Source organism: Ursus arctos, unplaced genomic scaffold, assembly GCF_023065955.2.
Source record: "Ursus arctos isolate Adak ecotype North America unplaced genomic scaffold, UrsArc2.0 scaffold_20, whole genome shotgun sequence".
NCBI classification, from domain to species: Eukaryota; Metazoa; Chordata; class Mammalia; order Carnivora; family Ursidae; genus Ursus; species Ursus arctos.
In genome coordinates, this window is record NW_026622875.1 from 28,278,345 (window position 1) to 28,304,276 (window position 25,932).

General features: G+C 37.3%; 1 protein-coding gene across 8 annotated transcripts in view; it reads left to right on the top strand.

Annotated features, from left to right (window-relative positions):
- TOPBP1 (DNA topoisomerase II binding protein 1) overlaps window positions 1-23,637 on the top strand; it is a 67,737-nt gene extending 44,100 nt beyond the window's left edge. For all 8 annotated transcript variants that reach the window (XM_026497045.4, XM_048216274.2, XM_044383417.3 and 5 more), the window contains 12 exons: window positions 2,493-2,616; window positions 3,185-3,331; window positions 3,446-3,548; window positions 5,478-5,670; window positions 7,204-7,424; window positions 8,253-8,419; window positions 8,657-8,768; window positions 11,150-11,313; window positions 12,241-12,378; window positions 14,279-14,368; window positions 14,550-14,711; window positions 22,923-23,637. In XM_026497045.4, the coding sequence (XP_026352830.3) occupies window positions 2,493-2,616; window positions 3,185-3,331; window positions 3,446-3,548; window positions 5,478-5,670; window positions 7,204-7,424; window positions 8,253-8,419; window positions 8,657-8,768; window positions 11,150-11,313; window positions 12,241-12,378; window positions 14,279-14,368; window positions 14,550-14,711; window positions 22,923-23,066 (1,765 nt within the window). In that variant the 3' untranslated portion in view covers window positions 23,067-23,637. The remainder of the gene's footprint in view (window positions 1-2,492; window positions 2,617-3,184; window positions 3,332-3,445; window positions 3,549-5,477; window positions 5,671-7,203; window positions 7,425-8,252; window positions 8,420-8,656; window positions 8,769-11,149; window positions 11,314-12,240; window positions 12,379-14,278; window positions 14,369-14,549; window positions 14,712-22,922) is intronic.
- The last annotated feature ends 2,295 nt before the right edge of the window (window positions 23,638-25,932 follow it).

Below are 25,932 nucleotides of genomic sequence, written 5' to 3' on the forward strand. Positions count from 1 at the left end.
CCATGCCCAATGTGGAGCCCAATGCAGGGCTTGAACTCATGACCCTGAGATCAAGGCCTGAGCTGAGATCAAGAGTCTGACACTTACCAACTGAGCCACCTAGGCAGCCCATAACTTAACTACTTTTATAATTTTAAAAAATGAAAGTCATCAGAAGGCACATAATCATAGAATATATGTTTAGTACATAAATGCCTGTGCCTGATGACAATGGAAGGAAACAGAGTATTCATATGTTTACATACATATGTAAAATCACTTAAAATGCTGCAGCCACAAGGCTAAAACAGATACAGAGACTTAAGATACCATGAGCAGCATTTCTGTCGGTAAGAGCACTTTACCAAGAGTTGTTCACAATTTGGCAGAGTTATAAATTAAGCAAAGTATAGTCTTCCATCAGTTGCTTAGTAGTTGAATGTTGGATATATTAGTGTATATTTAAACTGAAAAAAAAAAACCCCACTTAGTTTATAAGTAAAACAGGCCTCAGACTCATCTAATTATAAACAAATTTTTTTTAACCTCTGAATTTGTGTCAGGACATTAGAAGATCATGCAAGATAAGGGATAACTATATGTATAACTGTTCCTCAGAATTTCTAGCATTCCTTGACCTTAAACACATTATTGTAACAACCAAAATCACTCCCACAAATTAACAAAATAGCGTGTGAAGTAACAATTTTGCTGAAAGCACTGGTCTAGATCAGAGGGTCAGCCATCTGTTTTTGTAAGTGAGGTTTTACTGGAACACAGCCAGGCCTGTTAGTTTACATATTATCTATGGCTGCTTTCATATGAGGCAAGCATTGAGTAATCGTAACTTTTTTTTTTTTTTAATGATTTTTTTATTATTATTATTATATTATGTTAGTCACCATACAGTACATCCCCGGTTTCCGATGTAAGGCTCGATGATTCATTAGTTGTGTATAACACCCAGTGCACCATGCAATACGTGCCCTCCTTACTACCCATCACCGGTCTATCCCATTCCCCCACCCCCCTCCCCTCTGAAGTCCTCAGTTTGTTTCTCATAGTCCATAGTCTCTCATGTTTCATTCCCCCTTCTGATTGAGTAATCGTAACTTTTTACAGTTACAACTATAACAACTTTTTACCCTGCAAAACCTAAAATATTTATCATCTGGCCTTGTAAGAACAAAATTTGCTAATTCCTGATATAAACCATTTATGACCATTGGCAATCTGTCATTAGCTCTGAAGACTGAAACACAGTTTCCATATCATCACAGTGAGACATGAAGCAAGATGAATCGGGCAGAAATATTCCTCTTATTTTTTAAATTATCTTCATAATTTATTTAAGTTTGTATTGTTTTCCCTAACATCAGAAGTGGAAACAACTATTAGACCTAACAACTAAATTAGGCAAGGTGTTCTTTACTGTTATTTCTAAGGAAACACAGACAATAGAGTAGGAAATAGAGATGTTTATAATATAATTTAGAAGCAAATAATGCCTTCTTAATTTGTTTAACCTGGCTATTAAAAAGTTCAGGTATTTCTTATTTAGGAAATGGAAAGTATGTTAAGTGTCCATAATGAGAAACCTCTGTTTATCTTGGTTATTATATTCAGAAATGTAATTTTTACTTTCTCTTTGGTGTTTACTTGATTTTAAGAAGGATAGTATATATTTTACAATTTTTAGATTATTTTCCTAGGTCAGGAAACTATTACATGGGGAAAATTAGGAGATTGTAGGTAATGTAATAGTTAAGAGTATGGGTTTTGAAGTCAAAACTTGTCTCTACCACTTACTGATTATCCTTAAATATGTTACTTAACCTTCAGTTTCCTTATCTGTAAAGTGGGTATAGTAATATCAGTGTGTTAGGATTGTTGAGAGAAATGGGTGAGATGTGTAAAGTACATAGTTTGTTTTTTTTTTTAATAATATTTTTTTATTATATTACGTTAGTCACCATACAGTACATCCCTGGTTTTTGATGTAAAGTTCCATGATTCATTAGTTGCGTATAACACCCAGTGCACCATGCAATACGTGCCCTCCTTTCTACCCATCACCAGTCTATCCTATTCCCCGACCCCCCTCCCCTCTGAAGCCCTCAGTCTGTTTCCCAGAGTGCATAAAGCAAATACACAATACGAACTGCCGGTAACTGGAGGACAGATTGGATGCTTTGCCTATTTTATTGATTTGAAAATGCCTTTATTGTTACTATAAAGTGATAGTCATTGTATAAAAAGAAAATTTAAACGACTCAAGAAAGTATAAAACAAGTGATATTTTTAAAGATTACCCTCCAGATCTCTTTCTGAACTTATATACTTATAGATAAATATGTAAAGTTTGACGCCCCCCAAATGGAGCCTGTCATTTAATGTCCATGTTTACTCTAGATTGTGAAAGTTTTGTGAAGGTGAATATATTCTGTTCATAGAGTAATGATCATCTTAAACTCTGATATTTCTCGTTTGTTTTTAAAATTTGGTTGTTTCAGATGGAGTTTTGATGAAACAGTGACTCATTTCATTTATCAAGGCCGACCGAATGACACTAACCGGGAGTACAAGTCTGTCAAAGAAAGGGGAGTACACATCGTTTCAGAGCACTGGCTTTTAGAAGTAAGCAATTCTTTTTTTCCTTCCCTTTCTATTAAATGAGAATGTGTATAAACATTGTTTCAAGACACAAACCAGTTTCCATGTACGTAAACAAGTTTAATAACCTTAGTTAACAGTGTACATTTCATTTCTTTGGCTTTAAAAACTTTAGGGATCAGTCCCTAAATACTTAACAAGTCTTTAATGGGTACTCTTTCCAATTTTTCTGATTCTTTTCACTAACTAAAAATGATGTGAAAGATAATGTCATAGTAATTGAGGGATTAATTTAGCATGCCAATGCAGTTTAGAACTGTTTCTTTTCTTTCTGGGTGTTCCAGAAGTATGGATGATAGCTTGGTAAAAGCATAGGAATGAATTAGATCTTACTCTTCAGTGTATATGGCATTAGAACAATTTTGTCATTTGTGTGATGGTATGTTTCAGTGTCCCTACTTTTCAAAACTTTAATTCTGCAAACTTTTGCCATCTTAGGACATAATGTATTGGTCGTTCTTATTCTACTTAACATAATTTATTCACTAAGATGTTTTTCAGTCCTTTTTTAAAGCATGCCATTGTATTGCAGTGTGCTCAGGAGTATAAACATCTTCCTGAATCTCTTTATCCACATACTTACAATCCCAAAATGAGCTTGGATATCAGTACAGTGCAAGACGGCAGACTCTCTAATAGTCGACTCCTGTCAGCGGATTCAACAACAAAGGATGATGAGGTAGATAATATGGATAACACAGTTACCCCTCTTAAGCTGAATGTATAATCATAGGTGCTGTGAAACTATGCAGTGACCTGGTTTAAGAAATTGTAACTTTTTCTCCCTGAATAGCCAGATCATTTGCCCGTAGAAGAAAACGATATAGACAATATGACCACCAATAATAAAGAATCAGCAACATCAAATGGAGATGGAAGGAATGACTCTAAAGGAGGTAAAATATTTTAAATTACAAAAAAAAATTGTTTATAAATATATATCTTTCATACAGAATGCTTCCTTTGCATGGAAAAACAAAGTTGTTTTCTCTGTCACTATAAAGCATGTATTTGAGGATGGAAGTTCCGTGCCAATCATTAAAGTAATAATATGCAAAGCTTTCATGATTTATAAGTGTCATTCTTTTGAAATCTGTGGAACTAGGTATTTTACAGAGGTAGTGTGATAGAGCCCTATTTTGTTAAATGTAGGTGGAATCGGTGGTTTTGTAAAAATTTGTTCTTTGGTTCAGTTCTTTTCAATAACTTTCAAAAAGCTTTAGTATGTGTATATTTTAACATATGCACACGGTTTAAAAGTATGGAAGGATGCATGAAGAGTTTCTCCCACCCTTCCAATGTTTTTAGTTTCTTAGGTGTCCTAGAGTTTTATGCATACATAATCATAAATACATATGTTCTCCCCTTCTGCACTTAAAAAAAAATGTATAAAGGGTGAACATACTATATGTGCTGTTTTATACTTTGTTCTTTATCTTTTTGCTTAATAGTTCAGCTTTTGGAGTGTTTTCATATTGGTACATGAGCTTCTTTGGTCTTTTTCTTTTCTTTTTTTTCCAGCTATATAATATTCATTGTGTTGACCAAGAAGAAGGCAGTAAAGCAACCAAAAGTGATTATTTGGGGTTTTCAGGATTGCAGTCCAGATGATATAGTCCACTGAAATTCCTAATTGCAAGCAGGGAGTACAGGCTTATATAGACATAAACCTCACAAGGTTACATAACTTGCTTTGAAAGAAACATGATTGGTGCTGTCAGAGTTTATTTTAACATTTTATTTATTAGAGAGGGTGCACCAGCCAGGGGAGGGGCAGAGGGAGAGGGAGAAGCAGGCTCCCCACTCCCCAGCAGGGAGCCTGATGTGGGACTTGATCCCAGGACCCTGGGGATCATGACCTAAGCCAAAGGCAGATGCTTAATCAACTGAGCCACCCAGGTGCCCCTGATGCTGTCAGAGTTTAAACTGACTAATACAAGATTATTATTTGGCTAACAGGTAATAACATCTCTCTTTCAATCCAAAATAGAAGGATATGTTCTAGGAAGTGGTGGAGTTTGCAATTAACAAGTCACAGTTGACGGAAGTTAACAGTTCGTGGTGTTCTGGGAATTGAAACAGGAGACTGTGTGCAGGCCCTACTTCCTCAGTGTCCTTTGACTCTGTTTTGAGTGACTTTTTTAGTGGTGCTTCATTTTGAATCTTCTTTCACAATTGTATGAATGGCCATTTAGCCAGTTCCATGTTATTTCTGATTTCTTGCTATTACAGAGAGTGCTGCAATGAATAACTTTGTATCTGTAGATGTCCTACTTTTAATGGATTAATATTTTCTATTTTCCTTACTCATCTTACCCTCCTGGAGCTTTCCTTATGTCTTGCCTATTTAGTTAAACCCACTCAGGTCATTCCAAAAATGTTTATTTCGTACCTATTTCTGCATTTAATCTACCAGGAAACCAAAGATAAATATATTGTGGTCTGTTTTCAAGGACCACAAGGGGAAATCACATATGTTAATTCCTGTAATGCACCTCAGAGTGTGGTACATAACACAGGAGAGGTTCAGAAGCAGGCAGAGAGCTCTACAAAAGGGATAATCAGCAGGTCTTAGCAGTGTCTTTTAATAGAGCGTCTTGATTTTTTTTCACACACAGTTGGTCCTGGGAAGGACTGCAGTATTCTGCAGTATTCCTGGTCTTAGTACATTACTGTAGTCTGTAGTAGGTATTCAGTAAATGTCAAGTTAATAAATTTGTGTTCAACTAGATCTAGACGAAACAGTTAATGTGAATGAGATGCGATGAAGAAGAGAAACTTAAAAAGAGAGAGAGAGACTTAATTGGTGTATTTGTGTTTTCAAGCTCTGACACAAACCTTGGAGATGAGAGAGAACTTTCAAAAGCAGCTGCAGGAGATAATGTCTGCAACGTCAATAGTGAAACCCCAAGGGCAGAGGGCTTCCCTTTCAAGAAGTGGTTGTAACAGTGCTTCTTCAACCCCTGATAGCACTCGCTCTGCCCGCAGTGGGCGAAGTAGAGTCCTGGAGGCACTGAGGTACGTACCTGTCACTGATGGCAGAAAGGAGTGACTCGGTGACTTGAGAGAAGGGTAGGTCATTATTTAGGTTCTTGCTGGCTCAGTTCCATGAGTTAAGCCTAATTTGGCACCTTGGGGGTGGGGGGGGGCGATCAGTAAAGCAGAAGATTAGAATATCAGCACCAGAAAAAGGGTTATACTACTGGGCTTTATTTAGCCCATACTATATATATATATTGTATATTGGTTGTGTGGCCTTTTACTGGCAAGCTTTTCCTTCCTCCCTAGCTTTTTCTCCTTCCCTCCCTTGTTCCCAGCAGTTTTAGAATTCTCACTCTGGGGTGGGAAGCAGACAAAGGTTTGTTCCATACCAAGCAACTGCTTCAAATTGTAGTGTGATTAATATTTTATATTACCTCCCCTGAGAAAGAAATGATTTTAAGATCCAGTTTGCCTCATTTGGAATGGATTCATTGGGCAATTCTCTCTTTTCTGTCCTGTTAGTATTAAATAATATTAATTCTAAATTAAAGTTATCTCTTATTAGAACTACATGTATTTTGCATTCTCTTTACAAATTTATCTTCATGGAAAGGTGATTATAGATCTCAGTGTGATATGACTGAAGTTCAGTACTATAACTTCACCTTTTTCCTGATAGAAGAATCCCCAGTTGTATGATGAGTGTTAGGAGACTTGTATCTTGAATTGATTGATAGAACTGTGCATCTGTCTTAAGCTACGTATATATTTCATGAGGCCAATTCTATATCTGCATACTGACAGTGGCTTTTTGTTTAGTGTACTTCAGATCATGTGTTGTCACTACACAGACCCTAAATCTTGTGCCTAGTCAGAGTAGATAAATAAACTCAGAATAAAAGGCTATCTTCTTTGGGGTTACCATCAGCTTTGGTAAATTATATTTGCTAAGATTCCACTTACATGTATATACATAGAAGGAAAATAGTTGGAATTATATTTACTCTCTAGTGGAATTGTTATAATTATGACATAAAACACACTTCACTCTAGTTCACTATGTGGCTGGTCTATCTTAGACTCTGAGAGGTTTGGTTACTAAGAACCAAAGGGACCTTCTTTTAAGGCAGCTTTTATAGTACCCTTCCTGTGTAATTATAGTTATTATTTCAAGTGATAAAAATACAACTACTCATAAGCAAAGTAACCAGTTTTCTAAACATTACCATGTTTCCCTAAGCCTGTATAATTAAGAGAAATTCCATTTTTAAATATAGCAATCATTTTAGAATTTTAAAACAATTTCTTGACAGTAAACTTTCCCTTTTGAAGTTTTAAATAAATGACAAAGTAGATGTTTTCTAACTACTTTGTGAGTTTCTGGAAGAAATATTTTAAAAAGAAAATATGTCCCGAAGTGCATTTACTCAATATTTTGAAGTAGGTTACTCTTTGCTAGATGGTGGGCATATAAAGGTGAGCCTCAAATTTGTGATCTAACTATGGAATTTATGAGTGGAGATTTTGTTATAGTTACTGTTTATTAAAGTTGTCACTTTTATTCCTTAGGCAGTCACGTCAAACAGTACCTGATGTCAACACAGAGCCCTCCCAGAATGAACAGATCATTTGGGATGACCCGACAGCCAGGGAGGAGAGAGCAAGGCTTGCCAGCAATCTGCAGTGGCCTAGTTGTCCCACACAGTATTCTGAGCTTCAGGGTGACATTAAAAAATTGGAGGATTCTCCTTCCCAGGAGCCTTTACGTGATTCAGAAATTGCTGAACGGGGTAATGAGAAGAAATCTATCCATTTGTTTGCATTAAGTACATGTTGACTTCTTAAAAATAGATAAGCACATTGCGGTTCTCTGAATTACACATGCAAACAAAAAACTTACTAGATATTTCTGATTTTACTTTAAATGTAAGAGAAAAATAATTATAAATTGAGGTAACTTATCAATGAAAGTGAAAAATATATTTTGGTTCTTAATTCAATTTGGAAATTGAGGATTGGGCATTTTTTTCCAGACATAGTTTTCACTATTATTCTTCCTCTCATTCTCATCCTGTGTTTCATTTGTATCATTAATGTTTGTTTTCTTCCCATCTTTTTTTCATCTAAGCCTTCTAAATTCCACCCAGCAGGTACCTACATTTGTTCTTTGAATTTGTATGTGTTCCTTTTTGAATTCTCCTAGTTTTTTCCCCTTGGGCTTTACCTTAAGGACAAAATGATTCCTGTCTTTCATCTTTGGTCATCTTTTCCCCCCATTTTCTCACATCACATGATTATGTCTTTGCACTAGGTAGATTTTCTCCAAGTGCAACATTGCTTTCATTGTACAAATTTGGGTTACATTTTACTGATGAAAGCTTGGTATTTAAAGAAAGATTTGGGAAAAGCCCACAGGTAACACCATCTGCCTTTTTAAAAAGCTATTTAATCACATTTATTTATAAGCTCTAGAAATAGGCTGTTTCTTTTGCATGTGCTTTTTACATTCCAGAATTTGGTTTAATTTCATCTTGGCTAAGACAGATGAGAATATTTGCCTGAATTTGTTCTTGGTTGTATTTGGATAACATCACACTGAAGCATTTTATTGCCCTCAGCTGTCTGTGATCCTGGAAACATGTGTGGGACTGAAGCCCCAAAATACCCGATCTCTGAAGAACTGGAAACACCGGTAAAAGACAGCCACCTGATCCCTACACCTCAAGCCCCCAGTATTGCCTTCCCCCTAGCCAACCCACCAGTGGCTCCACACCCTAGAGAAAAGGTTAGTTTATCCTTAGTATGATGATACACCTTTTCATACTGCTGTTAATGCTGCATTAAAAATTTGCTGATACCACTATCAAGAGTTCACAAATGTTGAAAACTGCATTGCTTTGCATCCTGTTATTTCTGTATTTGATAAGTCAAAAGACTAAAGATGTCACTTAAAAAAACCATGTACCTGATTGATAACCTTTTTAATGTTAATTTTTTCTAAAATAAAACTCTTCCATTTCAGATTATAACAATAGAGGAAACACATGAAGACTTAAAAAAACAGTATATATTTCAGTTGTCATCTCTGAATCCTCAAGAACGTATTGATTATTGTCATCTGATTGAAAAACTAGGTACAAGTATTTTACTTAAGTCAAAAATGTAACCTTCCTTGGAAGTCCGTAAAGTCGATATCATTTGTAAGATGTACAAATTCAGAGAAAAAAGATGGGTGGGGCACCTGGCTGGCTCAGGTGGTAGAGCATGCAGTTCTTGATTTTGGGGTCATGAGTTTGAGCCCCATGTTGGATGTGAAACCTACTTAAATAAAGTAAAAGATGGGTAACTTGTTTTAGGCAGTATGTATTGACTCAGCATTAAAACTTCGATTTTTTGTAGGTGTAAATCTAAAGTCATAGAATTTAAAGATTTAAAGATTTAAATTGAAACCAACCATTAAGATGATTTAAGAATCTCTTGTGCTGCCTTGAGCTTTTGTTCACTGATGAAATCATTGAAATTATAGACTTAAAATAAAAACTTCATTTTCGTGAAGCTGAAGGTATAGTAATACCCAGAGAGGAGCTCTTATGTAACATTCTTACTCCATTATATCAGACTCTCCATCTGACAGCATTCTGGAAGCAGCATACTAGACAGGTAACCTGGTGCTCTAAGCAGTAGAGCACCAATAGAAATTGTCCAATAGAAAGATAGCAAAAGCTACATATGTAATTTTAAACTTAGTAGTTAGCCACTTTTTAAAAACGAAAAAAAAATCAAGTGAAATTAATAAAGCATATATTTTATTTAACTATACACAAAATATTATATTCAACATGTATCAATATAAAGTATCAATGAGATTTTACCCTGTTTTTCCTAAGTTTTTGAAATCTGAGGTATATGTTGCGTTCCAGCACACCTCACTTTGGCCTGGCTGTGCTTCAGGTGTTTGATAGCCATGAGGGGCTAGTGGCTGCTGTATCGGACAAAGCAGTTCTGCAGAGTTAGGGAGAGTATAGGAAGAGAACTCAATCTGACAGCTTCATACAGAGGAAACATTAGATAATGGCTGTTTTTGATGATGGCCCTGAGTCATCAAGAAAAGATTAAATGTTATTTAGTGCTGTCCTTTTAAGAATGTGGAAAACTAAGATTTTTTTTAAAAGATTTCTGTCAAATACAGTCATACAGTTGAGAAGCTATGTTTCTTGGAAATTGGACTCGTGTGGAACACTGTTCCCTGGTCACCCAATAAATTAGAATTGTAAGTCAAAATTGTTCAGCTTTACCTTCCAGAATGGAAGAAGCTGCTTCATGAGTCTGTCTCCTGTATTTTGTCCCATCTCTGTAAACTCTGGATGAGAGTAATATCAACTAGCACAGAATTGTCTAGAAGAGGACAGAGAAGAGAGGCAGATGAGGCCAGATTGTGCTGGAATTGAGTCTGAGTAGAAAATTTTTGATACTAACCAATAATCAAGTTAACTTCTAAAGTATAAATCAAAAATCAATCAATCAAAGCCATGCTTTACATAAGTTTATGCCTTCTTTCCTCAAAGTCAGGCATCGTACAGCTGTATCTGAGAGGAGGGTTCAGCTTCCACCTGCTGCTTCATCTGTTTCCCTAGCGTGTGGGTTTTCCTCCCAGGCTTCTGTGTTGTTGGGCTGCTGACCTTATTTCCACTCACAAAAAATTTTCTTCTGCTTTTAGTCTATATAAGCCCCTTTTTGACTTCCATCTCCTTGGCTACCCATATTCAGTGCTTGGAAATTGCAAAAGTAGTTGAGACTTAAAGAAATACACCAACAGGAGTATAAGGCCTCTATTTATATTGTTTCTTTTTATATCTTAATTGTAACAAACCAAGTGCAAACAGCAAAGTTTGAATAAGAATTTAGTATTGAAATAGCAAAGAATATTTGTTAATTATATTAGATCTGATAATGACATTAGGGCTGTATAAAGAAAATTACCATGTGTTTTAGAGATTGCATACTGTGAATGGATGGGGTAGAGTAACGTGATGTCTAGAATTTACTTTAAAATAGGTAAGCCCAAAAGGGGGTAGACTGAAATAAGGATGGCAAAATTTTGATAATTTTAGAATCAGCGTATAGGGTTTTGTTTTACTATTTTTCTATTTTAAATTTTCTTTAAAAAATATTTTATAGGGGCGCCTGGGTGGCTGAATCAGTTAAGAGCCTGCCTTCAGCTCGGGTCATGATCCCAGGGTCTTGGGTCCTTGCTCAGTGGGGAGCCTGCTTCTCCCTCTCCCTCTGCCTGCTGCTCCCACCGCTTGTGCTCACTCACTCTCTCTGTCAAATAAATAATCTTTTAAAAAGTATTATTTTATAAAAATATATGTATGTGAAGTAAAATAATTGTTAGTCAAGGTTTTTCAGCTTTTTGGTTCATTTTATTTATTAATAATTTCTATGCAGAGTTGATATGTCTTTCCTAGGAAAAAGTTAAGAATTCTAATAAAGTATCAATTTTTCTCTACTTTAGGTGGATTAGTAATAGAGAAACAGTGCTTTGATCCCAATTGTACACACATTGTGGTGGGACATCCACTTCGAAATGAGAAGTATTTAGCCTCAGTGGCAGCTGGGAAATGGGTGCTTCATCGCTCCTACCTGGAAGCATGCCGGACTGCTGGACACTTCGTGCCGGTGTGTATTCAAATTAATATGAAAGATAGTTTTTTGTTAAAAGTAATTATCCTAATAATGGATTCCAGTATCTACACTGACTTTTCATATAATTGAAATAACCAAATATGACCAATTAGATTATTCCAATTTTATAAGGTCCACATTAACAAAGCAAAAAAATCTAGAGATCACAGACCCAGATTCTCAGTTTTAATTTTAATATGGGCTTTTTTTTCCCCCCTCTTTGGAATAACAGAAAATTTCAGGATTTCCTCACTGTAAGCTTTTTTCTTTACTGCCAGCCCATTAAATATTAAATTGTCTGGGGACGCCTGGGTGGCTCAGTCAGTTAAGCATCTGTTTTCAGTTCAGGTTCCTGGGATCAAGTCCCTCATCGGCTCCTTGCTCAGCGGGAGCCTGCTTCTCCCTTGGCCCCTCTCCCCTGCTCTTGCTAGTGCTCTCTCTGACAAATAAAATCTTTTTTAAAAATTAAATTGTCTGAAATATTTTGGCCCCTAACTGACCATCACAGTAATATCTATCATGTAATTTTTGAAGTTTTTAATCAAGATCCCTTAGGGACCTGATTTCTATGGACAGGTAATCAAGCTAACAGATACCTCCACCGAGAACATGTCCTTCTGTGAAGTTCATCTTAGAATAGATAAAGCCCAATAATCATGTATTACCAATTACTAAGGTGTAGTTATCTGTATTTCTTAGAAATGTATGCAGTTTTCTGATTTTTAAATAAAAGCCAGATATACTTGACCCTCCTATGAAGCCAGATTAATGTACATTTCCTTCCTCTGTGCTCATAAACTGATGCTTATTTTGTGCTATTTAGAACAATTGGATGTATAGCTTTTAACTCTTACATGATTGTGGACTCCCTGAGGACATGTTGTAGGACCAGCTCCAAAGTTTGTTGTATTAATTGTCTAGGAAGAAGACTATGAATGGGGAAGTAGTTCAATACTCGATGTTTTGACTGGAATCAATGTACAGCAACGAAGACTAGCACTTGCAGCAATGAGATGGAGGAAGAAACTCCAGCAAAGACAAGAATCGGGCATCGTTGAGGTATTAACATATATAGAGATATGAACGGCATTCAGTGTCATGACTATTAGAGATTTTAAGAGAATGTGCTTATTAACAAAGTAAGAATAGTTCTACTTGTCTTTTATGCCTTGGTTGATACACTTAGTTTGGACATTCTAAATTGGGCTTAATGTTAATTCTAATTCTTTTAATTATGATGGAGAGGAAGATGTATAGAATGATGATGGCTCTTTAAAAATATATGTATAAATGGAGTGCCTAGGTGGCTCAGTCGGTTAGGCATCCAGTTTTTGATTTCAGCTCAGGTTGTGATCTCAGGGTGATGAGACTGAGCCCCACCAGCAGACTCCTCGCTCAGCCGGCAGTCTTCTGGAGATTCTCTCTCTCTCTCCCTCTCCCCCTGCACTGTGCATGTGCATGTCTCTCTTAAATACATAAATCTTTTTTTAAAAAAAGAAAAAAATGGTAAAAATAATTTAAATATATGTGTGTGTAAAATGTGACCCATACTGTATTTCTTCCGAAGACTCTTCAGCATCTGCCTTCAGGGGTTCTTCAATGGGGTCCACAGACTCTCCCGAAGGAGCTGTAGATCAGATTCAGGAAGGCTGTTTATACACTTCGGATGGGGCAGGGGAATACATCCTTATTTTTACTAACCTCCAGTTGAAAATATTTCCTTTTATTATGAAAGTCTAGGTAACAAATCACAACACTATTAATAGTACCTATGATTTTACCCCAACAGAAATAAGATTGCTTTGCATTATAATTCCAAGTATCTTGAAATACTGCTTATATTCATCACTTTTTTTTAATTGAAACATAGTTGATGCACTGTGTTACATTAGTTTCAGATGTGTAACAGATCTGATGACTGTACATTATGCTCACCACAGCTGTAGCTACCATCTGCCTTTTTTTTTTTTTTTTTAAGATTTTATTTATTCATTTGACAGAGAGAGAGACAGCCAGCGAGACAGGGAACACAGCAGGGGGAGTGGGAGAGGAAGAAGCAGGCTCCTAGCGGAGGAGCCTGATGTGGGGCTCGATCCCAGGATTCCGGGATCACGCCCTGAGCTGAAGGCAGATGCCCAACGACTGCGCCACCCAGGCGCCCCCCATCTGTCTTTACTACTATAAAATTATAATAGCTATCCAGCCACCACTGGGTCTGTTTTTTAATTCATTACTGCAGAAGCACATCTATTATGTCACAAATTTGTAAATATTTTGATTATTTTTAATTTTTTTTATAATCCTTTACACTTTATTCAAACCAGTATTTTAAAACATTGTTCATATGGCACAGAAATTACATTTCAATAAAGATGTTTCTTTAAAAGAGTTACTTAGAAAACAGGTCCATAGGTTTCATTGGACTGTCAGGTCCATGGCTCACAAAAAGGTTAGAAACCCAAGTTAAATAATCTTGTGTGTTGTATTCGGAGTTCTCTGCTATGTCCAAGCCCTTATTAGCCTTAATTTCCTTCTTTTAGAGTAATTTCACTGGCTTTTGTTATTATTCCCTAGTGAAATATTTTATATTTCTGACTTGCAAACATTTTCAAGAGAAATATAATGGGGGCATCATCTAATGTAAGAAGTTGTGCATTAAGTTCTGTCCTGGATTAATTATAAGAAAAAATACAGGACTAAACAAAAGTCAAGTAGCTTTGTTTTTATGTTAATCATTAAAACATTTTCCTTCATTCTTCAAGTATTCATTGATGGCCTACTGTGTGCCGAACACCATGGCTATGTGTTTCAGAGTATTCTGACCAGAGACAGTTACCGCTGTGGCAGATGTAAAGGTTATGATTATTTGTTGACGTAAAACTAAATTTACAGATAAATAATGTATTGTTTGCATTTATTTCCCAAATAATTTCAACACTGATTATTTTTTTATTTGTAGGGGGCATTTAGTGGGTGGAAGGTTATCTTATATGTTGACCAATCCCGAGAAGCAGGATTTAAACGCCTTCTTCAGTCAGGAGGAGCAAAGGTTTGTATTGAGTCAACTTATAGAATTTTTTACGTGAATTATTTTCCAACCAAGATTGCTGTGATCAGTTCTTGATTTTCAGTACTTTGGGAGGTGGCAATCCTTAAGTACAGATGACACAGTTGAACTACTTTGGGACACTGATAGATCGTGATCCTTCTTGTTTCTCATGTTTTCTTAGGTGCTACCTGGTCATTCTGTGCCTTTATTTAAAGAAGCCACACACCTCTTTTCTGACTTCAATAAACTGAAACCAGATGACTCAGGAGTTAATATAGCAGAAGCTGCCGCCCAAAATGTGTACTGCTTGAAAACAGAGTACATTGCTGACTACCTGATGCAGGTTTGTGAGATTTCGTCCTTGATCTCCTCATCACCAGAGACAGGCTTATATGATAGGGGTGCAGCTGCACAACAAACCCCTTGGCTTGTTTATTAATAGGATGTTCGGCGGCAGTTCTCCTCTCTACAATCCCTTTCGGTTTCATTCTATTTTTTATAATAATGAATATATATGTAAACATTTAACTTGGAGTTAAATGAGGCAGGTATAAAAATCTAGGTACCTCTAAAAGCTTTAAAAGTGCCCTTTATAATGTTGGAATATTGCTGTTCACAAATTGCCTAAGTTTTGATTTGAATGGGCAAAGAAAAATCTTTGGTGCCAGAACACCTAAAATGCCATCAGGAATCAGCAAGGTATGACAGATAATAGATGTCTTACTATAAAGGATTTCAAACATAATGGAATAGAAATAAGAGGAAGCCAAAACTCAGCCTGCTGTGCAATTTTTGCCGTGTTTGGGAGTTGCTCAGGATATATAGGAAGAATGGCTAAAACATAAACATAAAACCTTTGTCATAAAGCAGTGGGATAGACTGATTAGGAATTAATAAACCAATACTAACTCCTAGAAACACCTAAATAACTTTTTAAAAAGCTCAAGTTTTTTTGTTCCCTGCTTTTCTCAAAGTTGTATTTTGTGGCAGGCACTAGATATCTGGAGGAGGGCAGTGGGGGTGTGGGCTGCTCTGTATTTCTACGTCTGAGCTCATCATTGCCTACCTAGCTCTCAGAAGTAGGTCAAAACAGAACATTTCTGTGGGGACAAAGCAGTGGACTAGGGAAGGGGGAGTAGTGACTTCACGTTCAAGTTCATGGTCAAGATAAGCCAAGTACAAGTAAGACTCTTGAGATAGGCCCACCCCAGTGTTCTGACCTCAGGTTTTTGTTTTGTTTTAAATATTTTATTTATTTGAGAGAGAGAGTGCACACAAGCAGGGGGAGTGGCAGGCAGAGGGAGAAGCAGACTCCCCACTGAACAGGGAGCCTGATGGAGGACTCGATCCCAGGACCCTGAGATCATGACCTGAGCCAAAGGCAGACGCTTAACCTACTGAGCCACCCAGGCATCCCTGACCTCAGGTTAAATGCAGGGGGTGGGGGGGGGGATTAATTAGAAAGCTGGGTACAGTGGCCACAGGAATCTTGGTGATGACAGCTTTCAACATAGCCTTAGCCACACTGCTCCAGTCTGGATGGTCACCCTCTGCTTCTGCACACTGCATCATCCCAGGATCTCCATTCACCTCCTTTCTTTTCTCTGTTGGATCTCCTGGTTCTGTACCCATGACATGCTGATCTGCTCTCATTTGGTTGAAGGTCATCTTATAGTAACTTCTTGAGGAAGCACATGGGAGATCAACCGAGATTTTCTATGTGTGAAAATTCTTTTTTCTGTACTTGGATTTCTCTTATCTTTTGGTTGGGCATCAAATTCTAGGTTGGAACCTGTTTTCTCCTTAGTCTTGTGATTGCTTATCTCCTTGCTTCAAGTATTGCTGTTGAGTAGTGAAAGCCATTTTGATTCATAATCTGTTATGTTTAACTGTGATCCAGTAGGAAGCTCTTTTTGTCCCTAGTTCTCGGAAATTTCAAAATGATAGGGTATCATGAGGGTCTCTTTTTATTACGCTGCACGTGGTTAGGCCTCTTCTGATTTGGTAACTTGTGTCTTTCAGTTCTGGGAACTCTTGAATTATTTCAGGGATTTTTTTTCCCCTCCAATTTCTGTTTTCTCTAGTACTTCTAGTATTTCTGCTACTTGTATATTGGATTTTCTTATTTAACAACTATTTTTAATCTTCACTTGTTGAGATGTTCCCTCAGTTTTCTTTTATCAGCTCTTCATTTTGCTATCATGTTTTTAATAATCAAAACCTTTTTTAGTGTTTTTGAATTTACATTTTAGTATTTTAATAACATCTTTTTTGCTTCATAGATGTAATACCTCCTACTGGATCTCAGAGGATTTACTGATTTATTTTTATTTTATTTATTTTTATTTCTGTATATTCTCTATCCACGAAGCTGCATTTTCTTCTTTGTATGGGTCTTAATCTGATAACTTCCTCTAATATGGAAGATAAAGAGTAGAGGATAAAAAGCTGATTGCAAGTACTGAGCACACAGTTGGGTCTTGGTAGTTTTGGTCCGGATGCAAGAGTCTTGGTGGTCTAGTTGTTGGGGACTGTCTTCTGGGTTCATACTTGCCTGTACTTCTTGAATTGTTTCCATTTATCCAAAGAGGAGTCCTCCAGTCAGCCTGAAGAAGGAATCCGGCCACCTTTTTTTTTTTAATTGAGATATAATGACATATGACATTAATTTCAGATGTTCAGCATAACAATTGTATGTATTCATGACTATAAATGCAAAATTATCACGTAATGACAGATTTTCTTTCTTGTGATAAGAACTCCCAAGATTGAGTTTCTTAGCAACTTTCAAATATACCATACAATATTAACAACTGTAGTCACCAGGTTGTTTATTACATCCTTGGGGCTTATTTATTTTATAACTGGAATTTTGTACCTCTTGTTCACCCTCACCCATTTCCCCCAGACTCACACCTGCATCTGGCAACCCCCAGTCAGTTCTTTGTATCTGTCCCGTTTGGGGTTTTAGGGCTTTCTGTTTTGTTTTTTGTTTTATTTTTTTGTCGTTATTTTTTTAAGATTTTACTTATTTATTAGAGAGAGAGCACAAGCAGGGGGGAGTGCAAGAGGAAGACGGAGAAGCAGGCTCTTTGCTGAGCTGCGGCACGCGATCCCAGGATCCTGGGATCATGACCTGAGCCGAAGGTAGATGCTTAACTGACTGAGCCCCCCAGGCGCCCCTTTTATTTTAGGTTCCACTTGTAAGTGAAATCATCTAGTATTTGTCTTTTTTTTTCTGACTTATTTCACTTAACATCATGCCATCAAGGTCCATCCGTGTTGCTGCAGTTGACAGGGTTTCCTTGTCTGAAATGTTTTTATGGCTGATTAATCCATTGTATGTGTGTGCATGTGAATTTTCTTTATCCATTCATCTGTCGGTGGACACTCAGGTTTTCATATCTTGGTTAAATATTTAAATAATGCTGCAATGAACATAGGAGAGCAGATATCTTTTTGAATTAGTGTTTTTATTTCTTTTGGTTAAATACATAGAAGTTGGAACTGTTGAATCATAAGGTAGCTTTTTTAAGATAGTACTTTTTAAATAATCTCTACACCCTACTTGGGGCTGGAACTCACAACCCTGAGATTCAGAGTCACATGCTGTACCTACTGAGCCAGCCAGTTGCCCCAAGGTAGTTCTACTTTTAATTTTTAAATTGAAGCATAATTAACATAGTGTTATTAGTTTCAGATGTGCAATATAATGATTCAGCAATTCTGTACATTGCTGAGTACTCATCAAGCAAAGTGTACTCTTAAGGTAGTTACATTTTTAATTTTTTGAGGAAAAAAATAATGGCTGCATCAATTTACATTCCCACTAAAAGTACACAAGAGTTCTCTTTTCTCCACATCCTCATCAACACTTGTCTTTCTGATAACTATTCTAACGTGTTGGGTAATATCTCATTATGATTTTGATTTGCATTTTTGATGATTAGTGAAGTTGAGCTCCTTTTTGTATACATGTTGACCATCTCTGTCTTTGGGAAAATGTCTGTTCAGATCCGCTGCCCATTTTTTTAATCAGATTGTTTGGTATATTAACCCCTATCAGACAGATGATTTGCAAATATTTTCTCCCTTAGGTTGCCTTTCTTTTTGCTGATGGTGTCCTTTCCTGTGCATGAGCTTTTTAGTTTGATGTCTCCCCACCTGTTAATTTTTGCTTGTGTTTCCTTTCCTTTTGGTGTGAAATCCAAAAATTTTTTACCAAGACCAATGTCAAGGAGCTCATGATGTATGTTTCCTTTTAGTTTTATAGTTTCATGTCTTAGGTCTTTCATCCAAATCTTTAATCTATTTTGAGGTTTTTTTTGTGTGTATGGTGTAAGACAGTGGTCCTGTTTCAGTCTTTTTGCATGTAGCTGTCTAGTTTTTCCAACACCATTTATTGAAGAAACTGTCCTTTTCCTACTGTATGTTCTTGGTGCCTTTGTAATTGATCATGTATGCCTGGACTTATTTCTGGGTTTTCTGTTCTGTTGATCTGTGTGTCTGTGTGCTAGTACCATACTGTTTGGTTATCCTAGCTTTGTAATATAGTTTAAAATCAGGGAGCATGATGCCTCAAGCTTTATTCTCCTTTCTCAAGATTGCTTTGGCTATTTGGAGTCTTTGTGATTTTAGGATTTTTTTTCTATTTCTATAAAAAATGCCATTGGAATTTTGATAGGGATTGCATTGAATCTGTAGATTACTTTGGGTAGTGTGGACATTTTAATAGTGCTAATTCTTCCAGTCCGTGAGCATGGAATATCTTTCCATTTATTTGTGTCGTTTTCAGTTTCTTTGATCAGTGTCATCTAGTTTTCAGTGTACAAGTCTTTTATCTCCTTGATTAAATTTGTCCCTAGATATTTTATTCTTGATGCAATTGTAAATGGAATTTTCCTTTATATTTGAAAGGGCTGTCTTTTAAAAAGGTTATTATTGGGTCTTTTTTTATTATTTAGAATGTTTACTCCATCATGTAATTATTGATCTGATTGGATTGAGGGTTTTTTGCAGTTTGTTTTCAATTTGTTCCTGTGTTCTTCCCTTCTTGCCTTTTTGGTTGGAGGCGGGGTGTGTTTTGCTTTGTAGATTACAATAGTCTAACTAGAATGATATTGTGCCACTTCACATAGAATGTAGAAATCTTGCAGTCATATAGATTCCTTTACTTCCCCTATCCTTTAAACCTGGGGCCAATAAACTGTAGCCCACAGGCCAAATCCTGTCCACTGCCTATGTTATAAAGTTTTACTGGAACACAGCTCCATTTACTCATTTACATGTTCTCTCTTCTGCTTTTGTACGACAACAGCTGGGCTCAGTATTTGCAACAGTAGTTGCAACAGGCTCTGTCCCACACAGCCTGAAATAATGTCTGGTCCTTCAACGTAAAAGCAGGGGCCAGCAAACTTTCTGTAGACTTGTCATATATTTTCCATCCGTCTCTTACATTTCCACAGAACAGTGTTCTGCCTTAAAGCAAAACTTGCTTAAATAATACAAAAAATGTATTTAGAGGAAATTAAAAGGAAGAATATAGTCTTAAATTTATCCTAACTGGTATCCGTTTTCCTCTCAGCCCAAAAAACTTTGTAGTACAAGTCTGATGGGACCAATTCTAATTTTGAGAGTGTCTATTTTACCTTTATGCTTGAAGGATCTTTCTGTAGGGCATAGGATTTGGGGTTGATAGTGTTTTTTCTTCCACTGAAGACTCCACTTTCTGCTGGCCGCCATTGTTTCTGAGAAGTCGTCAGTGGTAAGTTGAATTCCTCTCCTGTATGCAATGCGGTGTCTCTCTCTTTTTTTTCTGGCTGTTTCATCTTTGATTTTCACCATTTTTGATATTTCCAGGTGTGATTTCTTTATATTAATCCCGCTTGGTATCTGCGGAGCTTCTTCAGTCTGTAAACATCTCTCGTTCATCTAATTTGAGAAATTTTGACCATCACTTCTGGTCCATTCTTGCCTAGGTGGGAATTTAATCTCTTACCTTTTGATATTGTCCCTCAGGCCATGTTTTACTTTGCAGTCATTTTTCTTTTTCTGATTAATTATCTGCCTCCAACTTCACTGATTTTTTTCCTGCTGTTTTCATTCTACTCTTAAGCCTATATTCCATGAGATTTTTTAATTTAGATATTAAATTTTTTTATGTCTAGAATCTCTGGTTCTTTTTTATAGTTTTTCTTTTTCATTTCACTCATTTCAAGGATAAGAGCTGCGTTAGCATTGTCTGCTATTTCCAACATCTGGGTCATGAGCAAGATGTGCTTTTATTTTGAGGTAATTGTAGCTTTCCATGCAATTGTAAGAAATAATATGGTTTCCCCCAGTGGATAACATCTTGTAAAAATATAGTACAATATTGCAGCCGGGATATTGACCTGGTGCAACCCACGCTTATTCCGATTTCCCCACTTCTACTTCACGTGTCTGCCACCGCAGTCAAGACACAGAACACTCTGTCACTACGGCAGCCCTTCATTTTGCCTTAACTACCCCCACCTCCTTCCTTCATGCTCTTCTCCAGCGGTCTCTCACATCTGGCAACCCCTAATCTGTTGTCAGTTTCTTTAAATCTTGAATCAATATAGTGTAATCTTTTCGGATTGGCTTTTTTTTAAGCAAATTTCTCTTGAGAATCATCAGGTGTTTGCCTGTATCAGTAATTTTATTACTTTTTATTGCTGAACAGTTCAGATATACTACAGTTTAACCATTAACCTGTTGAAGGACGTCTGGGTTGTTTCTACTTTGGGGCTATTGTGAGTAAAGTTGCTTTGAGCATTTTTTTGCACATATTGTGTGAAAATAAGATTTCATTGCACTGGGATAAATTCCTAAGAGTGTGTTTCCAGAGTGGTCCTATTTTACATTCCTACCAATGTTGTAAGTGGTCCAGTTTTTCTGTTTCCTCATTGGCGTTTGTCACTTTATTCTAGCCATTTCAGTTGGTAGGTAGTAATCTCTCATTGTGGCTTTAATTCGCAGTTCCGTAATGGCTAGTCAAGAGTGACCGCCTTTGGTGTGCTTTATAAATTTCATGTGAGGGTTTCATAGAAGGTATGAAGTTTAGGTCACAAAAAATTTGTCTCAGAATGTCCAGTTGCTCCACCATAAAAGAACTATCCTCCACTGAGTTGCTTTTGCCCCTTTGTCAAAATTCAGTTGGGCATATGTTGGGGGTCTATTGATCTAGGTCTTTCCCTCTGCAATAGCATCTTTCTTATTATATATGTAGTAAGCCCTGATATTAGGTAGCGATTCCTCTTTACTCTTCTTTTTCAACATCATTTTAGCTTTTCTAGGGCCTATACCTTTTATGTAATTTTTTAAATAAGCTTATTTATATGCCTTTGAAAACATCTTGCTACGATTTTGATAGGAATCACATTAAGCCTACAGGTCAGTTTGAGTGAGTTGACATCTTCACTACATTCGGTCTTTCAGTCCATGAACACAGCATATGTATTTAGGTCATCTTATTTCTTTCATGAACATTTTGTAATGTTTTATATCTTTTTTGGGTTTTTGGATTCTGATTGTTTTTTCTTGAGAATGGGTCATGTTCTTCAGATGTGGGGTAATTTTGTGTGCGTCTAAGTTGTAAAAACTAGATTCTATTACATTCCTCAGGGGAATGCCATTCTATTTGCTTAACAAGCCCCTTCTGCAGTGGGTGGAGCCTCAGATCTTTAGCCTTACCTTGAGCTGCCTCTGCGCATCCATGGTGGGAGGGCAAAGATTTGGGCAGAGTTCGTAACCGAGTTTGGGCCTCCCCACCTCGGTTTCCAGTGGCTGTGGTTTCAGGCCGCGTTTTCTGTTGCGGCTTAGCCAGCCCGCATGGTACAGACTTCTTAGCACAAAAACAAAAAAGTGAAGAGAAATTCACTCCCTGCCCACTGTCAACCCCTCTGGTATTTGCCTGATCTCATTTCTTCTCCATGTCTTGTGGTAGTTGCTTTTAATATATTTGAGTCAGAAGTTGTCGTCCAGGGAAGAATTGAATCAAAAGGCACTTGTCCAGTATTTTATGGTGATTCATTTTCATGTTAGCCAGTCTGCCATCCTTCTAGAAAATTAAGTTTTATCACACTTCTAATAAGGAGGGAAAGGTCATTTTCGGTTGGAATATGGTTGTGAGGAAGAGAATTGCAAGGGTTTTGGAGGCAGTGTATGAATTTTGGCTTTGCCACCTGCTAGTTATTTCACCTTTCTTTAATCTTATCTGTAAAATGAGGGGGGAAACCCCTACCTCACATGTTTAAAAATTAAATAAGATTTTTAAAAATCGACGCTAAGTATAAGGTGTCACTTGTTAATCATACTTTACAAATGAAACCATTATCAAGATCTGAGCTGGCCCCCTTCCACCTGAGCTATAAATTTATTTTTCTAATAAAAGGTGAGATGTTGTCACACAGGTTCTGTTCCCTAAATGTGATAAGTGCTAAGTAGCATACCTTAAAAGACAGATTTTAAATGTTTTGGTTAAAAAGCACAGTCAAGGGAAAAAAAATGAACAGTGTTTTTTCCCCTTTAATAGGAATCCCCTCCTCGAGTAGAAAATTACTGTCTACCAGAAGCGATTTCATTTCTTCCAAATAATAAGGAACCTGGGCCTGGATTATCACAGAAGAGGAAAGCTCCTACAGAGAAAAATAAAATGAAACGACCTAGAGTAAACTAATCGTGTTTACCCTTTAGTCACCAAACATTAGTATTTTAAAGCCCAAATGTTACAGTCCTGGATTTGCAGAGTAATTTAAAGATGACACGTGTCTGAAGAATTCTTCAGCTTCAGAATGTAAAGATGACCTTGCTTGTAGTTTTTAACACCTGAAATTTTAATCACTGAAATATTGTTTTACCTGAAATAACAACAGAACACAAATCCTCAGCTAGCTTGTCATTAAACAACATTGAAGTGTGTAAGGGGCTATTTATTTTCTTGAAAATATCTGAGGCTGTATCTTAGTGGAAGTTTTAGTAAGGTGACGGATTTTGCCTTAAAATGCCTGCTTTAATTTGTAACAATAAGGAAGTTGTCAATTGGGGTTTATTCATGTTTTCCCTGATTCTTTTCACCCCTTTCCCTCTTTTTAACAGGAGCCTGAGTACAAGGTTTAATGAGGAACTGAGGCTTTAAACTTAAGTACGTGTGAGTGTATATATGTATATGCATGTCTGTACAGATCTCCATGATGTTTGCCAAGTTTGGGCGCCAAAACTTGGAAAATAAAGACAAAGAATAAAAGTGACTCAAATTAGTTAAGTTTTTAAATGCAAAGCATTCTGGTGTCCATTCTCTTGTTTAAGCAATACATGATTTGTAAAATTTAGCTTAAAAAGCAAATTGCTGGGGCGCCTGGGTGGTGCAGGTCCTTGAGCATCTGACTCGTGGTTTCGGCTCCAGTTATGGGATCAAGTCCCAAGTGGGGCTCAGTTCGGAGTCTGCCTGGATTCCCTCTCCCTGTACCCGCTCTGTCCCTAAAATAACTTTGAAAAAAAAATTGCTAGTTATAATTCTGACGGTTGTTACTTCTGTAGGATATTATGGTATTACTGGATTAAAAAACCCTTTTACTGGAACTACAAAATTGCATTAGCCTTTATTAATCTAAACCTAAACACCAAATGCTGCATGTTATCCCAGTCCTCTGAATGTAAAGCTACCTCATTTTGCTGAAAGGAGGAACCAGAACCATGATTTTGATGTAAATGCTCCCATTTCATAATGACTCTTTGAAAGGCACTCAAATGGTGAAGGGTCGAAGTTCTTAACCTGGACACAAAACCCTTCAAGTTTTTATGAGATCTTCCTCTGAATGGAGGGAAATAGTAGTGGGGGTTATCCTGGCCCTTAAAGTTTTTGGCTTTGAACTAAATTCACAGCTCAGGACAAAAATTCCTACACAGCCAAATAGCATGGTCATGTAACCAGGCCCCTCCCCAAACAAAAACCACCTGACCTGGTTTTCCTGGGGCCATTTTGTGTGAGGAGTCTTTTCGCTGGCAGCTTGCAGTAAGTTTCCCTGAATTTCACCCCCTAAATTCTTTGAAATAGTCACTATTGTTCAAAAAAACTTCATGAGCACTCTGTTAGATCCTCTTTCCCTCTAGCCCAGATAAAATTACATAATGTACTGTGTTCTTTTCTGCCAAGATTATGAACGGTTTTTCCAGTCAGTTCTTAAACACATAGGTTATAATTTTAAGACTCCAGAGCTCACCTGCTCCTGATTGTCCAGAATCTACGTCAGCCATTTCAGCTTTGGCTTCCAGTCTCAGATTCTCAATGTCCTAATGCCAGCAAGGCCTTACATGCAAATAGTTCTCAGCACAGAAAGTTCTCTCACTTAGGAAGGGAAAAAAAGCTTTCCTTGATTATTCTTAGTTTCTCCTCAGAATTGCTATAGTATTTTAATGTGACACTTAAATTAGAATCTTAACATTCCTCCGTGGATTTTCTTGTGCATTAGTCTGATGGCCAGCATTCATTAATTCAGCAAATATTCCTTAGCATATAAGTGGTACACAGGATTCAGGAGCAAACCACCTTTAGAAAGCATACTTTCTCAGATTAAAAAGGCAAGATCTGTAATACAGACTGAATTGTGTTGTACACACAGATTCCAAGGTTGAAGCCTAACCCCCAAAGTGACAACCTGGAGACAGGGCTTTTAAGGAGATAATTAGGTTAAGCAAGATCATATGGCTGGGGCCCCACTTCTGGCAGCTCAAACAGGGCTAATATTACAGTGCAAAGATTCTTAACCTGGGGCCATAATGGCTGGAATGGACAGAGGCACAGTTCGGTATATGTGCATTTTTAGGGCAGGGCTCCGTTTTACAGCTCAGATCTGTGATTTCCCACCCAAAAAAGATAAACCACTGTCGTAATCCAAACCTACTATTTCACAGGTACACATTTCACCCAGCGGTGCTTTAATATGCATTTCTTTATATCGGGAGTTGGCAAACTTTTCTGTAGAAGTCCAGAGAGTAAACATTTTAAGCTTTGTGGTCTGAATCTTTATGGCGTTTTATCCCAACCATTCTTAGCTCAAAGCCATACAAAACTAGGCAATAGGCCATAGTGTGCTGGTTCCCACTCTCTAGTCCTAAAAATACTTTTTAATCTACGTCTATCAACAAACCAAGCCACCCAGCTCTTTTTCCACATCGCAGCATAAACCTCATCTCTAATGCAGCAGTCCACGACCCTGAACTTCTCCCTAAAGGGTGAAGGGTTTGAACCCCACATCTGGCACCCCACCTTTTAAGACCTGCCCCTCAGAGGAGCCCCCAAAACAACTAGCTTTGAAAGCCAAAGGAGCTTGCTTCCACGAGACCCACATGCGCACAGCAACCCAAGAAACAGCTCTTAGAGGGCTGAGATGGACCCATCCGCTCCAGGGCCCAGAGCAGACGTAGCAGACCAGAGAGTGCCCAGACGGACATTTTGTGAGAGTGGCCTAGTCGCTTATCTTAAGGCTTCAGCCTGAGGGGCAGGCATCCAATTTAAAACACGAAGGACCTACAGAAATACTCTC